The 17,908-nt window shown below is 37.7% G+C and overlaps 1 protein-coding gene across 2 annotated transcripts; it reads left to right on the top strand.

The window, feature by feature from the left end:
* Positions 1 to 5,010: 5,010 nt before the first annotated feature.
* On the top strand, positions 5,011 to 15,185 carry rps21 (ribosomal protein S21). Of its 2 annotated transcripts, none has more exons than XM_017439467.3 (6): positions 5,011 to 5,087; positions 5,482 to 5,564; positions 8,515 to 8,578; positions 10,936 to 11,007; positions 13,375 to 13,430; positions 15,123 to 15,185. In XM_017439467.3, the coding sequence occupies exons 2-6, from the start codon at positions 5,515 to 5,517 to the stop codon at positions 15,130 to 15,132; spliced, it is 252 nt and encodes an 83-aa protein (XP_017294956.1). In that variant the 5' UTR covers positions 5,011 to 5,087; positions 5,482 to 5,514; the 3' UTR covers positions 15,133 to 15,185. The 2 variants fall into 2 exon arrangements, with proteins under 2 accessions (XP_017294956.1, XP_037833032.1); XM_037977104.1 differs by having other exon boundaries at positions 5,046 to 5,087; positions 5,487 to 5,564.
* Positions 15,186 to 17,908: the final 2,723 nt, after the last annotated feature.

Below are 17,908 nucleotides of genomic sequence, written 5' to 3' on the forward strand. Positions count from 1 at the left end.
AAAAAAAAAAAAAAGAGCATGAAGCCTTTATTTTCAATCAAGTCACTGTACTCAAGTAAATCATTCACCAGTCTGATGTTATCATGTATAGATCTTTTGGACATAAAACCTGTCTGTGTTTCAGAAATAACATCCTTAATCCCAGTCTTTAATCTATTTGTGTAGATATAGGTCAATAGTTTATAATCACAGTTTAGAAGGGGGATCGGACGGTAGTTATCTATAACCTTGTTGTCTCTTCCTGGTTTTGGTATAAGGGTGATAATACCCTGCTTCATACTGTGTGGAAGGGAGTTGTTACATAAGATCTCTTTAAAAACCTGGAATATAAGTTCTCGGAGACATTCCCAGAAATGTCTATAGAAGTTAGCAGTAAGGCGGTCATGGCCGGGGGATTTATCGAGTTTCAAGCACATAATGGCGTTGTTTAGTTCTTCAGTATTAATATCTTTGTCACAGTTTTCCTTGAAATCCTCTGTGACTTGAGGGATAATGTCTTTGACTTGGTCTAACAGAAGGTCACAGTCTTGGGTTGAAAAAGAAGAGCAGTAAAGGTTTTGATAAAAGTTGCTAATTTCTTTTGCAATTAGAGTTTGGTCTGTACATTCATTGTTGTTAATAATAAGGGATTGAATGTGTTTTTTAATTTGCCTCCTCTTTTCCATTCTACAGAAATATGAACTGTTTTTTTCTCCTTTCTCAATCCATTTTGCTCTGGATCTGATAAAAGCCCCCTTGCTTTCGTAGATGCTGTCTAGTTTAGCTTGTAGGATCAGGAGGTTATTTTTGTCTGCATCAGTCAACCTCTGTTTAACATATAATAGGTCTAACTTCTTTACTAAACTAACTTCTTCCAGGTCATTGTTTCTTTTTAGGTTTTTGCTAAAATAGATAGAGTATGCTCGTATCTTATATTTTAGGTATTCCCATTTTTGAGTGTAGGTTAATATTGAGTCGTCCAACAGAATCTTTTTCACTAGTTCTTTGATTTCCCTGCAATATAGCTCATATTTTAAGACATTTGCATTGAATTTCCAGTACACTCTATGTCTCAAACTTTCCGGAAGGGGAGTAATTAATAAATTAACGCTGCAGTGATCCATAAGAGGAGTTGGAGACATATTACAATCTGATGTTATTTTGAGAATATCATCTGTTCCTAGCCAGAAATCTATCCTGGATCTGTTTGAAGCGCCTGACTTAAACCAAGAGAACTGTTTTTCGTTAATATGTTTGTCTCTCCATAGGTCAATAAGACCCCAGTTGTTACAGAAATCAGACAAGATCCAGTTTGGATGGGTATTTGGATGTGGATTATTGTTTCTACAAAACAGAAACATTGCCTTCCTTTTGACATTTTCTCTCAGGCCCCTTACATTTAGCGACAAAAAGTTAAGATTAGTTTTTAAAGACATAAAAAGGAAAATAAAAGAAAGGATGAAATCTAAAGACATAAACCTTAATATTGAAAGTTTTGTTACGGTAGAATAAACTAAAGGCATGCCCCTGGAAATTCTAAGAATGCCCTTTATATTATGACCTGTAAAAATCAACCCTGTATCCACTACCTTCACTAAATTTAACTTAAATCTACTCCTTTTTCATTTGAGCGAAAACAAAAATAACCTCTGGAGCGTAAATAAGAGAGCCTTACTACGACAGGCAGTTTAGAGAGATAACTCGATATTAACAGAGAGAAAAAAAACTGTTGATTTTTTTTTTTCCCTTTCCCTTTCCCCCTTCTTTTTCCCCCTTTCTTTCCTCTAACCGTGTAACAGGAGGATGCAACAAACAGAGAATAGTCTGTAGTCTCAGGTGGGAGATGAAGCTTTGATCACCTTGCCATCGATCACTGCGATATGACCTCTATAAAGGCCACCTTACCCTGGGATCTGGCTTTTGTAATCTTAGGCCACAGTTCTTCTCTTGCCAGCCGGTCTTCCTTGGTGTAATCTTGAGCAAAACGCAAACCTTGTTCATTGCAAACCGCTGAATTCTTCGTCACTTTCCAGACTGTGTCTCGATGACGCCTCCTAGTGAACTGCAGGATGACCTGATGTGTACATCCCTCTTCTTTTTTTCCCAATCCGTAGATCGTATCGATCACATCTCCTGCCTGGTCTGCCCATTGCGGTAAGATTTTTGAAAGAAGTTGTTCTGCCTTTTCTCTAAGATTTTCTCCTTCCTGCTCTTTGAGGCCCAACAGCCTCAGGTTCCATCAGCCTCCAGGAGTTTTTCTTTCAATGTTGCGTTTTCTGTTTTATTTACATCAAACTTCTGCTCAATGTTTTCCATTGTAGATTTACACTCAGCAACGCCAAGTGTGTTCTGCTCCACTTGGAGAGTGATGTGAGCAAACATATCTGAATTTTCTTTTAGTTGTTTTCCAAAGTCGTCCATCTTGCCAGCCAGACTTTTAATGGCTGCTAAGACGGCAGCTTAGGAGACCTCAGTCTCAGTGGCTTGTTTTTTAGCAGGTGGCAGTTTAGTTGGATTTGTATTCAGTTGTCGTCTTGTGCCGGAGGCATTTTTTGATGTCTCCATCTGTGTTTCAGAGCTGGCAGCAGGAGCAGCATAGTTAGGCATGTTTAGCTTAGCAGCGTCAGCATTTTTCAGACTAGGGAAATCTTTCTCATTAACGGCCGACATCTTTCATAAAACTCTTGTTTTTTCCCCCCATCCTTACTTAGAACAAGGAAGTTCGGGTCTACCTTGTGGATGAAATGATGAGCGAAGGGCCAGTTTATGTGACTGGTTGAGGGCTGCACGAAGGGAGCTCAGAGTAACACGTGTGCCCCCATCGCCATCTTGCCGGAAGTCCTTGAGTACACTACTTGGCTCAGTTCGCATTTCTCCACCCTCCTGCCGCGGGAGGGTGCGACTCACGCCATGGGGGCTGATGTCACATCCGTCTGTCATAAAGTTCGCCTGATTGAAAAGTCGAGCCGTGGGTGTGCTGCCTTTTATTCAAAGACAGTAATAAGTTCATTACATGACTAAGTTACATACACAAGGTAATAAATAAGTTCATAGTTAATAGTTAAGAAAATTTATGCTAAAAAACTGTAAAATGTTTGGATTTGAATTCTAATCGGAGGGAGACATCTGATCTTCGTTATATTGTATGTGCAGAACATGTGACGTAGTGAGTGCTCGCACCATAAAACAAGCTTTGATGTATTTTCTCCGGTAAAGTTTTGAAAAATAAGGGAGAAAACAAGTCTTATAAATGCTAAATGTGTCCTACATGCTTGTGCCTTGGGAGACAGGTGACCAGGTCGGTTGATGGTGTGTGGTTGAATATGACTATGACTACTACCCTGGCATCATCACAAAGGTAGAGGATGCGAACATTGAAGTGAACTGTCTCCATAAAAAAGGTATCAACAAGTACTACTGGCCAAGCCCAAGAAAAGATATCAGCTGGTATGATGACAACCAGGTGCTCTGCCTAACAGAGGAGCCAAAAAGCTCCAATAAAAGATATCTCCAGCTCGATCCTGCCACATGGAGGTTAATTGAAGAACGCATGTAGTGTTGATCACTCCTCTCTCTTCACGAGATGGTTTGTGTTTGTTAATGTTGTTAGTGGTCTTTGTTCATGTTTGATGTTCAAGTGTTATATTCTTGTGTTTTTGTTACTGATTACATGTTACATGTTTTTGGCTACAGATTTTCCATGCTTAACTTGCTTTTGTGCTGTGCTCCATTATTTTTATATAAATTACAAACCCAGTGACTTCTGTTTTAATTTAAAAAATTCTTATAAAGTACATGTTCCCTCTATTACTTTTTCTATCTGATCAGAGGAATGCTATGTTACATGTACACACATTTAGTGTCATGTTTTGTTTCTTCAATATTTAATTTTTAAGGAAATCTAGGAGGGAAAATAATTTGACTCAATTATTGTTATATTTTATTACATGAGTTTTTGCCATATGAAAATATGGCAAAAATGCAGGACAATGAGGAAAATCATCAGATTTTAGAATTGGAGACATTGATTTTCCACCCTGTTATAGTTTGTTCCACCCTGTGATGTTCCATTCCACCCTGTTTGAAAATATGTTTTTATTAAATATTATTACAGAAACATTAAGTACTCTGAATATTTCTGTGTCATGTTGGGAATTGAAGACCAATAAATGCACATATAAGTTTTTTAAATCACCAATATTTTCTATGCTGTCAGTAATAATAGGTAAAAAAAACATTTTTGTTTTACAATACTGACATAAATAATTTGTAACTACATGATCTGTTACAATTTCAAGAATAAAACATTATTTAGTAAAAGCGACATACTCTTTTTAAGAAAAAGTAATTATTTATCAATATTTACATGTGTAACTATTTGTGGTCTATATGTAAATGTCCCTAACAGGGTGGAACACATTCAGAGACGATGGTGAAAAAAACTGCCTGTCATTATTACTTTAGCCAACCCTGAGCTTGACCATTATTAATTTCTTATTGTTAAACATGTCAGTATTGTAACAAAATATTTAAAACTTAAAACAATTTTTTTTTTTTTTCAAAACTCCTAAAGCCAAAATGTTTCCGCAAAAAAAGAATCACCCATATGTACATTATAATGTTGCTTCTGTTGTTTTAATTCATGTAAATACACTGGTGTGATACCTTAGTATAAGTTTTGGTATATGTCTATTTTGGACTTAAAGCCCCCTGGAGAAAACTCCACCAGCCGCCACTGGTGCTTACTAAACAAGTAATTTTTAATAATCACATTAAAAGTTACAACAGTTATCTTTGGTGCCCGTTTGTTTTCCATAGTATTTGTGAATGGGTGAATGAGAGACATTAATTTAAAACACTTTTTAAAACGATGTTTTATGAAGTTCAGTCCATTTCCTTTTATTAGTTGACGGCCAGAAATCTGCCACATCCAATATGGCGGACGCTCTGACGTATCGCTGCAACGGGCCAGCCCGCTCAAGGAGGTGTCGATGTATATGTCTATGAACTCCAGTAGGTGGAAACAAAAACGAAAACATCCCAGTACGGATTTTTTATGTTTCCGGTTCAGCAGCACTTCCTTTCCTGTCGGCCATTTGCTGTGATCGGTAAGAGTGTGCTCACCTCTCGAACATTAATGTTAAAAATACCATTTTTATCCTTACAGAGTCGCTGAGTTTTTTTACGTTTGGTAAAATAACATGATGTAGTACTCATAGTTAGTTTCTGGATGCGACAAAAATCTGAAAGTGGGTTTAAATTTTCTGATGTAACCGAGTGAGTGAGCAGCCACATGGACCGAACCGTCCGCTTCGTGTCGCTACTTTGTTAAAGCAACTTTTACATGTGTGTATTTTAGTTTTACGCTTTTCTTTCTAGTATGTGTGGCTCTTAATAGCCGAGTTTCATTGGCTACAAAGTCTCGCAGTTATTCAAAATGTTTAGCGGTTAGCTATACCCGCCCGAGTCTCTGCATTACCGTTTTTTGTTTTTTTTTGTCAGATTAGTTGGCGACCAGCTGCCCAACCATCAATCATGCAGAACGACGCAGGTGAATTTGTGGACCTCTACGTCCCACGCAAATGGTGAGTGTTAAAGGGAAATTTCGAGCATTTTAAAGTGGGGTACTGTGAAACTGTTTTAACCCTGTAGAACCCAAATTAGAAAAAGCTTTTTTTCCACTCCATGAGGTCAAAGGAGGCCTCTGATGCAGTATTTGAAGGGTTACCCAGGGTTTCCCCGAGAAAAGAGGCTAAGCCTGGTGGTAGGTGGCCGATCGCAGCCCGACAGTGATTTAGTAAAAAAAAAAAAAAAGATTAAAGTTGACAGGAAAGTTGAAGATAGGGTTATTTATTATATGATATTGTAAGATATTTGTGCCAAATATTTACACAACTACAGTTTCACAAAAAGGCACTTGAAATCCTTTTTAAACAAAAATACAATTAAAATAAATACTAATTGATTGCAACTAATTTAAATCCTAATTCAAGTCACATTTACAAATAAATTACATTTACATAAATGAAAAAGTGCAAACAAAGCACCAACACATGTCTCACTTCCAGGCCAATGAATAACAACAGAGAACTCTGAAAAACAGAGAGATGCTGTACTGTGCTTATCTAATGCTGAATTTAATAGCACCATTTTACTGTTAAACAAGGATAATATTTTCACTAAGCACAAAACATGCTTACCATATTCGGTCTTGTAAAGCCACCAGCTGAATTTCGGCTCCACCCACTCGTTATGTTTAACTGCTGCGGCTCCTACATCCTGCTAACTCCAGGTAGCTGAAGGTGGCTCAGCCTCAGGGCTCATCAGAGTCACGCAGGGCTCCGTGAACAACTCATGGACCTGAGCGAGTGGTGGAGGCAATTATACTTGGCACTTACGTCAAGTATAAAATCAAGACTATTCACACTTGTCCCCACACCCATACAATAACCATCCTACGCAACCTGTATCTGGCTTTCGATATTTGAGCAAAAACAGCCCAGAAAAATATCAAAATTTACTACTGGAAGGATTTGAAATACTATAACAATAATTCATGTTTTCATTCATAATTACTCTGATAAAAACAAAATTCAGAAATTGCAATTAATCAAATACATCATATTTCAAGTAGTAGTAAGCTTTTCACAATATGTGAACATTTGAAAAGTGCTCTGTCTGCAACAAAGACATAACAAGCTGGAAATCTAAGTTGGTGTATGCATTCATCTATAATTCAGGATTTTACTGACTTCAGTGTTGAGATATCCACTTTAGTGAAAGCGCGAGATGTTCATCCAAGGATGTTTGCAAGACTTGGTCTGACTATCAGACCTATTTACACATTTACCATCCAATAGCATTACAGGACTAAACAAGACCTAATGACTATAGAAATATGGTCTTACAAGAAAAAAAAAAACATTTGCAGGTTTGTTTTTGGTACAGCTAAAAGGGATGTAATTTTGCAACGTTGGGCCTTACAGGGTTAAACAGTAGATGAGTTGGGTGATCCTTAAACTAAAATGTGTGCGTGTGCATATATATAAATGATTCCTGGTTACGCAAAGTCTGTACTAGTTGGGGGGGTGGGCTGTCAGCATGACGAGATGTCACAAAAATCTAGTAGTGTGTGAGGGGAACAGACTCACGTAAATTGTATAAATCTGCATAAGTAAGAATAAATCTCAGTCAAACATGTCTGAATTTCAGTATCCAAATCTGTCCGAGGTAGCTTAAAGACAGACTGTCTGTGTGGCCATTTTATGAATGTGTCTTTTACAACTATGTAAAGCCTGGAATTTGATCTAAGTCTTTTCCAGGTCTGATAAGTATAGAAAAAGATAAACTGAGTATGTAAAGGATCAGTGTTTTCAGACGCTTTCCGGCTGTATTTTTTAGAAAATAAAAATCTGCCATTTTAAAAGTTGCTCAGAAAAACTGTGTATTTTCCATGTTCTATGTAAATCAACATCTTTGGTTCATATACATTAGGGTTGTCAACTTCCTGAAACTGTAACAGGGAATAGAGAGATTTTTTTGTTGTTGTTGTTGTTCTGAAATACCTAGTCCTGTTTGTTAGTTAAAATTGCACCTTCAGTTATCAGGGATTAAAGTTCTGTCGTCACAATGGATTTCTGTCCCCTCTAGTGACTTTTTTTTTTTAAATAGCAAATTTTAATGTTTTTGGAGACTTTAAAAGACTGAAGTAAAAGCAAATGTTTTTTGCCAATAAGCAGCGTGTGCTGCGGTGGGTCCCTCCATCCGACAGCCCTCACAGGCGGCTCAGTCTTCCAGTGACCTGATGGAACAATGCTTAGCATATCCACCTTGTGTGAGAGGTCTGGGCTCAATGATTAATATAATTAAGTGCACAATTTTTCATTTTTTACAATTTATTCCTTTAATCCCTGATTATTTAGCTAACAAGCCTGTGTATCATAAATAAATGAATAGTTGGAAAAAGAAAGAAAAAAGTTTTGTCATATTTTAGGGTGATATATTTAAATATTTTGTCAGAGGAGAAAATAAAACAATTACTTGATGGAAGAAAAAAAAATTAAGTAAAAATACAGATAATGTTAATCAATAGATGCTCTGACATTTTAAAAAAGGAAAAACCTGAAAAGTTGATTGAAATTTCTGGAATTTCAACATAGAAAGTGCAGAGGAACCTTGAGTTCAGCTCAGCTGCCATAAAGAAAAATGGCTTTTTGAGAAAAGCAGTAAATGTTAGTGTTCTCCTTCATTTCTTAATCATTTGACTTTTGACCACGACTGATAATACAAATATTGGATAGGTAATCCTACAATCTGGTTCCTGCGTTGGTGCTTTATACTTGTGTGTAAACGGGGAAACAGTTTTTGAAAAAAATATAAGGGTTTTTTGTTTTAGTTTTGTTTCAGCCTCGTATCCACATGGAAAAGGTCTTTCTGTGTTCACAAGGCTATATTTAAAAATACAAAAATAACTTTGGATATTGACAAATCTTTAGAGCTCTGGTACTTAAACTAATGTCCTCTCATTTGTTGCAGCTCAGCAAGCAACAGAATCATTGGAGCCAAAGACCATGCTTCCATCCAGATCAACATTGCTGAGGTAAAGATTAAAAAATGTAGATCTGCATATCATATGGTGATACTTTAACAGTGTATACTGCTTCCGCTGACTTTCATCTTTTATTTTTGTCTTCCTGTATTACAGTTAAAGAGATTATTTATTTTCCATTCTGTAATTGATCCAGATAGATATGACAATCTGTAACTATTAAAATGACCAAAATATTGTGAAGGGGCAGTTTTTATTGTTGAATGAAACTAGTATGCAATCATTGTACCTCTGAAACTGATTAGGAGCAGCTGTGGCTCAGTGGTTAGAGCAGTCATCCTCCAATGAGATAGTTGGAGGTTCAAGTGTCCCCAGGCAAGACACTGAACCCCTAATTGCCTCCAATGTGTGCCCCATTAGTGTATGAATGTGATCTAAAGCACCGATCATTCTCTACAGAATAATTTATTCAGGTTAGCTTTGTGCAGATGTTGTAGAGTGATGTATGATTGTGTGGGCACAGGTTGTGTTGTAAAGCTTTCAGTAGCCTGGTTGGGTACTGTACAAGTACAGTCCATTTACCATTAACTTTTGGAGTCAACTTAAAGGTGGTAACCACAGCTCACTGACCTTAAATACAATTTTACAAGTACTGGGCTAAAATTCTAAAAGTCACAGCACTTTGAGTGAAAACAAATTTTGCAAGACTTTTGTTTAAAATGTTGCTATTAGCTATTTCAGGGATTTGCAAGTTCTGCAGTGAATTTCCATCATTTGGAATGTCCTGATGTCATGTTGGAATGCAATGATGCCGGCTTTTGCGAAAGCTCAGACAACCGTTAAAGCAGATACCTTAGCCCAGGCATCCACAATCCATTCACATATGATGGTGTAACTAACCCGACGCTGCCCCCCTGTCTTAGTAAACGTGTGTTTGCTGTAGGTCATCCATCGCTCCCACGCCACTCTCAACTTCACTTTGAATGCGCTGTTTACAATATCGTCCAGCAGTTGGAGTTTTTTTTTAATCCTCCTGGAATGATGGCAAGCTCCAAATTGTATTATATTACGTAATGTTCTCTGATTGGTTTATCGCTGCCAGCGTACGTACCGGTACTGTACACATTACCGTACGTCCCTGTGTCAGGGACAGATTTTGGAATTTAGTGCACACATAAGGCGCACCGCCAATTTTTTTAGAAAATTTAAGGATTTTAGGTGCGCCTCATAGACCGAAAAATACACTTATTTAGCCTGTTTTTTGACTTTTTGTCTCTCCCATGAATTACCTGTTGTGGTATTTGGTGGTGTTTGCATGTAATAAATATGTGCAAAAATGTCACCTAGTTGTGATTCCTAATCAAACTGTAAAGCTGTTTCTACAGTTAGTGCTTTGATTATTAGAGGCATTTAGTAGTGGTTTAGGTAGGTCGGTTGATGCAAATTGTTAGTATATAAACATGTACATGTGTAGTATTTCTGAGCATGATGATTCAACAGCAGCCTGTAGAGGACAGTTCAGTTCAGGCCAGTGGCTCATCCTGCACTGTAGACAAGTGGAGGCGCTGTTCTGCAGGAGGTCCTTTTTTAACTGTTACATTATTTAAAGGTTACAATGTGTTATAAACTATAATAATGTGCTATTGAAGGAGACAATTCTGAGCCATGATAATTCTTCTCAAAATACAATATTTTCAAGCTGCTGGTATGATACTTTAATATTTCCCTTCTGGCACCACTGAAAGGTTTTTCAGTTTCTGTCCTGAGCAAGCAGCATACAGCTGTGAGCCCCTTTCCATTCCAAATCACTCACTGGCAATCCTGCTGCAGTCAGAGCAGAAACACACACTCTACATTACACTGCAAATGAACAACTCCTGTACACAGCCGTCACTGATGGAGCCGCCTCAGAATCTGTAGCTCAGGCCACAGAAAGACCCCAGAAGAATGTCACATGTAGCTATGCTTGAGATATTCGGTTTCACAACCAACAAGCAGGAATGAAGAGCTTGAGCCTTTTGCACCATTGCACTTCATTGAAATTTGTTTTTTTGTTTTTTTCCAAAGGCTTGACCAAAACGCCTATAACTTCATAGTTTCTCATAAGATGATTTGAGTGTAATGAAAGACTGCGAATGATACGTAGTTTTAAGCAAATATATTGCGCAATTTATACGTGTTGTTGGGGATATGGATCACATAGTTTGTTTTTAGCATTTTCATGTAAATTCCAAAGACCTGATGCTCTGCTGTTTTTAGTTAATTCTAATGTATCAGGTTTTTTTGTTCCTACAGCAGCGGGAAAAAACAATTCAGGACAAGTTCTGAAAGTGATTTGAGTAACAGATCTTTTCAGTGCAATTTTAGGTAGTGGTTAAAAATAGTTTGTTTTGCTTTTTGTTTTTCAGGTTGACAAAGGGACTGGTCGCTTCAACGGTCAGTTCAAGACCTACGCCATCTGTGGACCCATTCGAAGGATGGTAAGAATATGTATGACATCTATCTGCAGGGTTGTGTTCAGATGTTTTGACTTTATAAACATCACAGGAAATCTGTACACTTAGTATCTTCCTGTTCTGGATTTATCTGACACAAAGGAAACGGTATGGAAAAACGTTTTTCTTTTTTGTCTGTTGCATATTTAAAAGATAAATTGAGGCTCCTAAAACTAAATGATTCAAACCACAGGATAAATATAAAGTCATGACAGAACATGGCTTTTTCATTGGTCTTTGTGCCAATGATGGTTTGGTTTTACATTAAACTTTTAACAGTAACACTCCCTCCTAACCTCTCCAAGTTCCTTAGCACCCTGTCATATGCTTTTTCTAAATCCACAAAGACACCATGAAGCTCTTTCTGACCGTCTCTGTACTTCTCCATCAGCATCCTCAAAACAAAGATGGCGTCTGTGGTGCTCTTTCTTGGCATAAAACCATACTGCTGCTCACAAATTCTCACCTCTTGTCTAAGTCTAGATTCCAAAACTCTCAACTTAATTCCCCTGTAGTTGCTGCAACTCTGTACATCACCCTTGTTATTAAAAAATGGCACCCTCAGACTTCTCCATTCCTCAGGCATTTTCTCACTCTCAAAAATACCACTGACTAATCAAGTCCAAAACCTCACTACCATCTCTCCTAGACGTTTTCATCCCTCCACTGGTATGTCATCAGGTCCAACTGCCTTCCCCTTCTTTATCCTTTTCAAAGCTTTCTGGACTCCATCCCTACTAACATTTTTCACTTCCCGGTCCACAGTTTCTATGACCTCTACTCTTCTTTCCTTTTCATTTTCTTAATTTATCAGCTTCTCAAAGTACTCCTTCCATCTTCTCACCACACTCTCCTTACTTGTTAAGAATATTACTGTTTCTATCTTTAACAAGCCTAACCTGCAAGTCCTTTCCAACCTGTCAATACAAGTCCATCTCTCCTTCCTTAGTGTCCAACCCCTGGTACAATTTTGAAATAATAATTTTCATTTTTTTCCTCTCCTGAGTGACTCTAAGGGTGCATTCACACCTGATAGTCTGTTAGACTTGGTTCGATTGGAGACCACAACATTTGTTAAGTGTTGAGCTGGTGTGGTTCACATTTGTCTGACCCCGAGCCATTTCTCCTGCTACTGGTAGAAATGTGCGTTCGTTTTGTTGTATTTACCCAGAAGGCCCTGTGCTATAGTAAGTTTCCTGATTTTGGAGCAGTCTCTGGTCCGCCTGCATTCACATATGGATTCGAACTGCGCCAGAGTTCACTTCAACCGAACCAAGACCTAGGTTTTTAGGTGGACAAGAGTTTGCTTTTTTGGTCTGCATCAAAGTTCGATTGCATTCACACCTCATCAAATGAACCAGACCAGGCAAACAAACTAGAGTTTGATTAAAGCGGACTAAACAGGGCTGGTGTGAATGCACCCTAATACGCTATCATTGCAAGTAGACTGAGTGTGTCATGCTTTCCTTTTTTATAATGAGAAGAAAAAACTTTTTTTTTTTTTCTTAATCTGTTTTTGACTTTAAAAAAAGTGTCTTGTTGCAATCAGATAAATGAATGTAGCAGGACTCAGCCTAATTTTTCAGAGCTCCCTTGCATCACAATATTACGGATTTTGTCATGTCCCATATAGATCAATAATGGGAATGACGGTAACAGGAACAAAGGTGAAAGAAAATGTAACTTTTTTTTTTTTTTTTTTACTGAGACAAATGAAGTTGTAAAGTTGAAAGTTCTGGTGTATACAGTGTCTGACCAAAAATATTAAAAACAAATGACACTGAAGTGATTGCCATTTTTTCAGGTACTTATCCATGTCACATCCTAGTCTATATGGAATAACATATAGACTCTTAAGTTACATTTCTTCTAACTAATTTCTGTCAGTTTTTTTTTTTTTAGATCCATTGTTATATTGACACACTCAAATGGCATTTGCCTTGCTCCTTTGTTTTAATGTTAACTAAAATAGATTTCCTTTTTATTTTTTTTATTAAGTTTTGGTCGTAGTCAATGATCATAAAAACAACTTTTCTTCCCAAATAACAAATTATAAATGAACTCAACCCCAAATATAGAACAGATGATTTAAACTTGGTTTATTTCAATGTGCTTCAAACAGAAATTGTTGTTGGGCCTGGCAATTTATTCAAGTTACTGGCTTGGCTGCTCCCTGACATTCTGCACAGCATACTGAAGGACCGTAAAGCTGTTAGCCACGCCTCGTTAGCAGAGCTATAGATTTGGGAAAATGTGATTAAATTAATGCAGACTCTGGCAGATATGACTTGACTTTAACATGACCATTTATACAGGTAAATTGCAGCTGTATGTTCTGTTTTTGTCCTGCAGGGAGAGTCTGACGACTCCATCTTAAGGCTGGCCAAGAATGACGGCGTTGTTGCAAAGTATGGGAATGTTCTTATCAAGTATTAGCTTGTATCATCCTGAAGGCTTGAGTGTTATTGCTGAAAGTCGTATTTTCTCTGATGGCTGCTATTATGTTTCTAGCATTGACATTGTAAGGGGATAGTTCAGACATGTTAAAGTGGGTTTCTGTGCAAAAATTATAAACAGTTATCTGTTGTAGATAGCTCTTTCAAGAACCTGTTTGGAAAAATAGTTTCATTTCTGACAGAACTAATGAACCAACAGCTAGTTCAAACAGAGCAAATACCCAAGTCAATTTCTGTCTTCCTAAAACAACTTGAGTCTTTTAATATTTTACACTGGTTCATTCAAATACCACCTTTAAAACCTCTACATCACCAATTTCACCTTGTTCAGTTGTTTTGGAAAAATACAATAAAATTCCTGCAGTAAGTGTCCCAAGATAGTTTTCTAAAGACTAGCATTGAGTTATGTATTAAAAACCGTCTGATGTGAGTGTGACTGCAGTGGGTTTAGAAATGAAAGCTGTTTTGAAATGGCAGTAATGTGCTTTGGTCCTACCTCCTGTCAGACTAGCCATTAGTTCATCAATCCTGTCAGAATTAAACTTGTTCAAAGAACAATCTACAAGTAAAATATTAATTAATAATCTTTCCTCAAAACAGTTGAAATATCCTTTAATGATTAACTATATAGACTTGCTTATTGCATGTGTATTAAATCATTTATAAGGTTTGACTAAAATGGCTACAACTCATTTCTCAGTCTAAAACTGGCATTAACAGTGGTGGGTGCTGTGCATTCTTTCAAGGAACACTAGGACTGTATTATTTATTTTTTTATATTTCAGTTTAGGGAAAAAACGAGGTTTGCACACAGACATTTGAACTTGTCATAAATTGAGGTGGTATTAATAGTATTTGTTCAGTTAATTGTTTTAAGATGCTACAGACTAACAAAACCTGAAATGCAAAGCATCTTAAAAGAACTGAACCATCTCACACTTTTGTAATTTCACACTGAAATATTCATCTGTTCAAGAACAGTTTTATGTTCTCATGGTTTTGTGTAGTTTTACCGTTAGCTGTGGTTCTAAAATTACTTTCAGCTTTGGTCTCTTGAGCCCATTACATTAAAAGGGACTTTCCATGTGTTATGTCATGCTTTTTCTGCTTAAAATACACAGAGGTAGCAAAATGGTTACAGGAAAAAAAGAAAATGCTCACCCTGAGACTTTAGCAAGTTGTAGCCTCTTAATGGAAAGATTTTAACAGGAAAAGCTTACTACAATCAGTTACTAAAAGTAAGAAATATTTTTGGCTAATTTTTAAATAGTTTGAATGACTAAAAAAATCTATCCAGTGGTATTGGGCGGGTGGGCATGTACATTTAAAAATTCTTTTGATTACATTTCAACAATAAATGGGCCTCATGTGGTATGTGTGAAGCTTTTTGTTATTTTTTTTAAACCATGACAACATTGAGTGGCTAAACACTGACACTGTCAGGAAAATGTTGCACCAAAACATGTGCTCTAAGTGTAATCTTGCAATTATCACAATTTAAACAACAACTCTCACTTTGTAGTACTAACACCCCACACACACGCACACCAATTTTTTTTCTGTTGAGCAGAAAGCTGAAAGTTTTGTCAGTAAGTATGGATCATTGAAACTAACCTCATTTTTTCTTTCTCTTCTGTTTTACAGGAACATCTGAGTGTCAAGTTTAGGACGTTGAACATTTATTTCAATAAAATGGATTAAAAAAGATTCTTGTCTTTTCTTTATCAATTAATTATGTCATCTGAAGTAAACTTTATTTTTAACTTTACATTACATTTTAAATACAACCTCCACCAGACTCCAGTGTGAACAGTCTTCACGAAATGACCAGCATGCGCTGAAGATATGACGCCGAGTTTACAGAAGTGAATATGGACGCTGCGATTGTTAGCGTGTATTGATTTTATAGTTATCCAATCGAGGCCAACTGTACATACAACTGGTAATGGATAAAAGAAGACAGAAAAGGGAAAGAGCGCAAATGTTAAAAATAACCTTTTTTTTTTTTCCTTTTTAGAGCAGTGGCTGCTACCTCTGTGCAGAGGCCTGTGTGGATGCAGAGTCTGAGCCAAGAGTGGGACTTTGACATGAGGGATCTCCATCCTTTCACTGACGGAAAAGTCTGATGAAATATGATATGAATGTTTACATCTCTTACTCACTCTTCTGTTTGCTTCGACCTTTTTGGATTGTTCATCCAACTTTGAGTGACCAGGACACATGCATGTGTGTTCAGAAGCTGCACCACTTGAAAGTGATCAACAATCAGTTTAGCCACTACAGGGCATTGAGACATGGCTTGAATGTCTAATTCATGTTGACTTTTCTGAAAAATTACCTCTGCAAGTGCAGCACAGAAATACAGGGAGTCCACTTCGGAGCATCACACCAACAGGCAACACTGCGCACTGGTGTAATTTATGTGCATTCATCTCCCTGCCAGAGTTTCCCCCTCAAGGCAAAAGGGCCCACTAGCAATTTGGCAGCACTTGTCACCAGTGGTTAATTACATGGAGAATGCACATCCAGAGGTCTCCATGATCCATTTTTACAATAATGGCCCATGCACTCAGTATAGACAGCGAGGGAATTTTTTCTTGTTTTGTACTGAGCTGTTCAGATGAGGATTCACTGCTGGAACGTGAAACTTCTTTGAGGCAAGCCATGGAAAGGGTGTCCCAGATGGTGTGGGAGGAGCCCTGAAGAGGAGGGCTGACAGTCTGGTCAGCAAAGGGACCAGGGCCGTAGCTACCATTGAGGACACTGAGGTCTGGACCTCAGTATTTTTCTGCTGTGTATATTATAAAAAAATTAATCAAAACAACGCTTTTGAACGGCGTGGTTCTCTGCATAGCTCCACCACTTTACTGTGCAGCTGCAGCCAAACTCAATGTCTACGAAGAAGAGTGCAGCTTTGCTACCTTACTGCTAAAATAAAGACCAGAAGAAGAAGAGCGCCACTTACGGTGAAACACAACCGAGGTAACTTGCTAAAAATATTCTCCTTCAATTCCACAAAGCTGAAGTTGGTTTCCGATTGCAGCTTCTGATTCAGAAAATGGCTAAAGGGCGATTCNTATTCAAAGACGGCAATAAGTTCATTACGTGACTAAGTTACATAAATAAGCTCATTGTTAATAATTAGTTTAATAAAATTGATGCTAAAAAACTGTTAAAATGTTTTGGTTTTGAATTCTAATCGGAGTGAGACATCCGATCAACGTTCAGAATACGTGACGTAGTGAGCGCTCTCACCATAAAACCAGCTTTGACATATTTTCTCCGGTAAAGTTGTGAAAAATAAGGGAGAAAACAGGTTTTATAAACAATAAATGTGTCCTACAGACCTCCGTCTTTGTAAGTATTGGTGTTCAGGAAGCACTTGTGCATTTATATGTACATTATAATGTTGTTTTAATTCAGTTAAACCTTTGGTATATGTCTATTTTGGATTTATAGCGCCCCCTGGAGAAAACTCCACCAGCCGCCACTGGATGAAACGTGTTTGAAGTCCCCACTTCAGACACAAACATGCTTTCTAGCCTGTTTCGACATAATTGACCGCGTGCAAAACAGCAATGCGTTAACACAAACACGCGACGGTAAACAACAGGTGGCTCTAATTGTCGGCCCGGAACATCTGCAGGGAAAAACAAAACGACGCCATCTGGGGCGTCCTTTCCACCCCGGGCAGAAGGAGCCACATATGTCAAAAAAAATAAAAATAAAAATAAAAAACAGCATAAGGTCAGTTACACGGCTCGTTACGGAGCGACACAAACAACCACCTCGTACCGTCGTTAACGGGGGCAGCGAGGGGACGGGGCGGCCCTTTTCCCCTCAGAATATGTTTGTTTGAGCTGTTTTTTAAATTTCAACTACTACTAATAAATGTTGAATGATTGGGATCTCGTGACGCCAATCGTGGCCCCGTTTCCGGCGGAATAAGATTTTAAGCTGGTTAGAAAATGGAGCGCAAAGCTGAGAACATATATTACGCAGTTTTATATATTTTTATTGTTATAGAACCAATGACAGTGTGGCTGTTGAGGCTTCGTTACGATCAGGAAGTGCTACATCCAAACTTTTTTTTGGAGGTTTTTTGTCATTATCAATCAGAATCAACTGCAAAATTATATTTCTGGTTTCATAATTAAAAGCAGAAGTTTAAACTTCCGTTTTCATCCGCCGCATCATTGCTTCGTTTTGCGTATCATTTTTCAAAATAAAAGCGCCAAGAACCCTGTTGCTTTGTGGGTTGCCTCTCATATCTGGGATATACATATTTGTCAGACCCTCCAGGATTTTGCGATGTTGCGATCGCAACTATTAACGTTAAATCGAGCGAACCCCGCGAAATCGCGACTTTTTGGAACTTTGCCCAAAACACCGCAACTTTCCCGCAACTTTAACCCAATATTTATTGTTTC

This window comes from Kryptolebias marmoratus, linkage group LG8, assembly GCF_001649575.2.
Source record: "Kryptolebias marmoratus isolate JLee-2015 linkage group LG8, ASM164957v2, whole genome shotgun sequence".
NCBI classification, from domain to species: Eukaryota; Metazoa; Chordata; class Actinopteri; order Cyprinodontiformes; family Rivulidae; genus Kryptolebias; species Kryptolebias marmoratus.

Bases quoted from the DNA above. Each gene is read 5' to 3' on its own strand.
- rps21 (XM_017439467.3), top strand. From the start codon at position 5,515: ATGCAGAACGACGCAGGTGAATTTGTGGACCTCTACGTCCCACGCAAA. The intron at 5,565-8,514 runs GTGAGTGTTAAA...CATTTGTTGCAG, and splicing joins CTCTACGTCCCACGCAAATG to CTCAGCAAGCAACAGAATCA. The intron at 11,008-13,374 runs GTAAGAATATGT...TTTGTCCTGCAG, and splicing joins GTGGACCCATTCGAAGGATG to GGAGAGTCTGACGACTCCAT.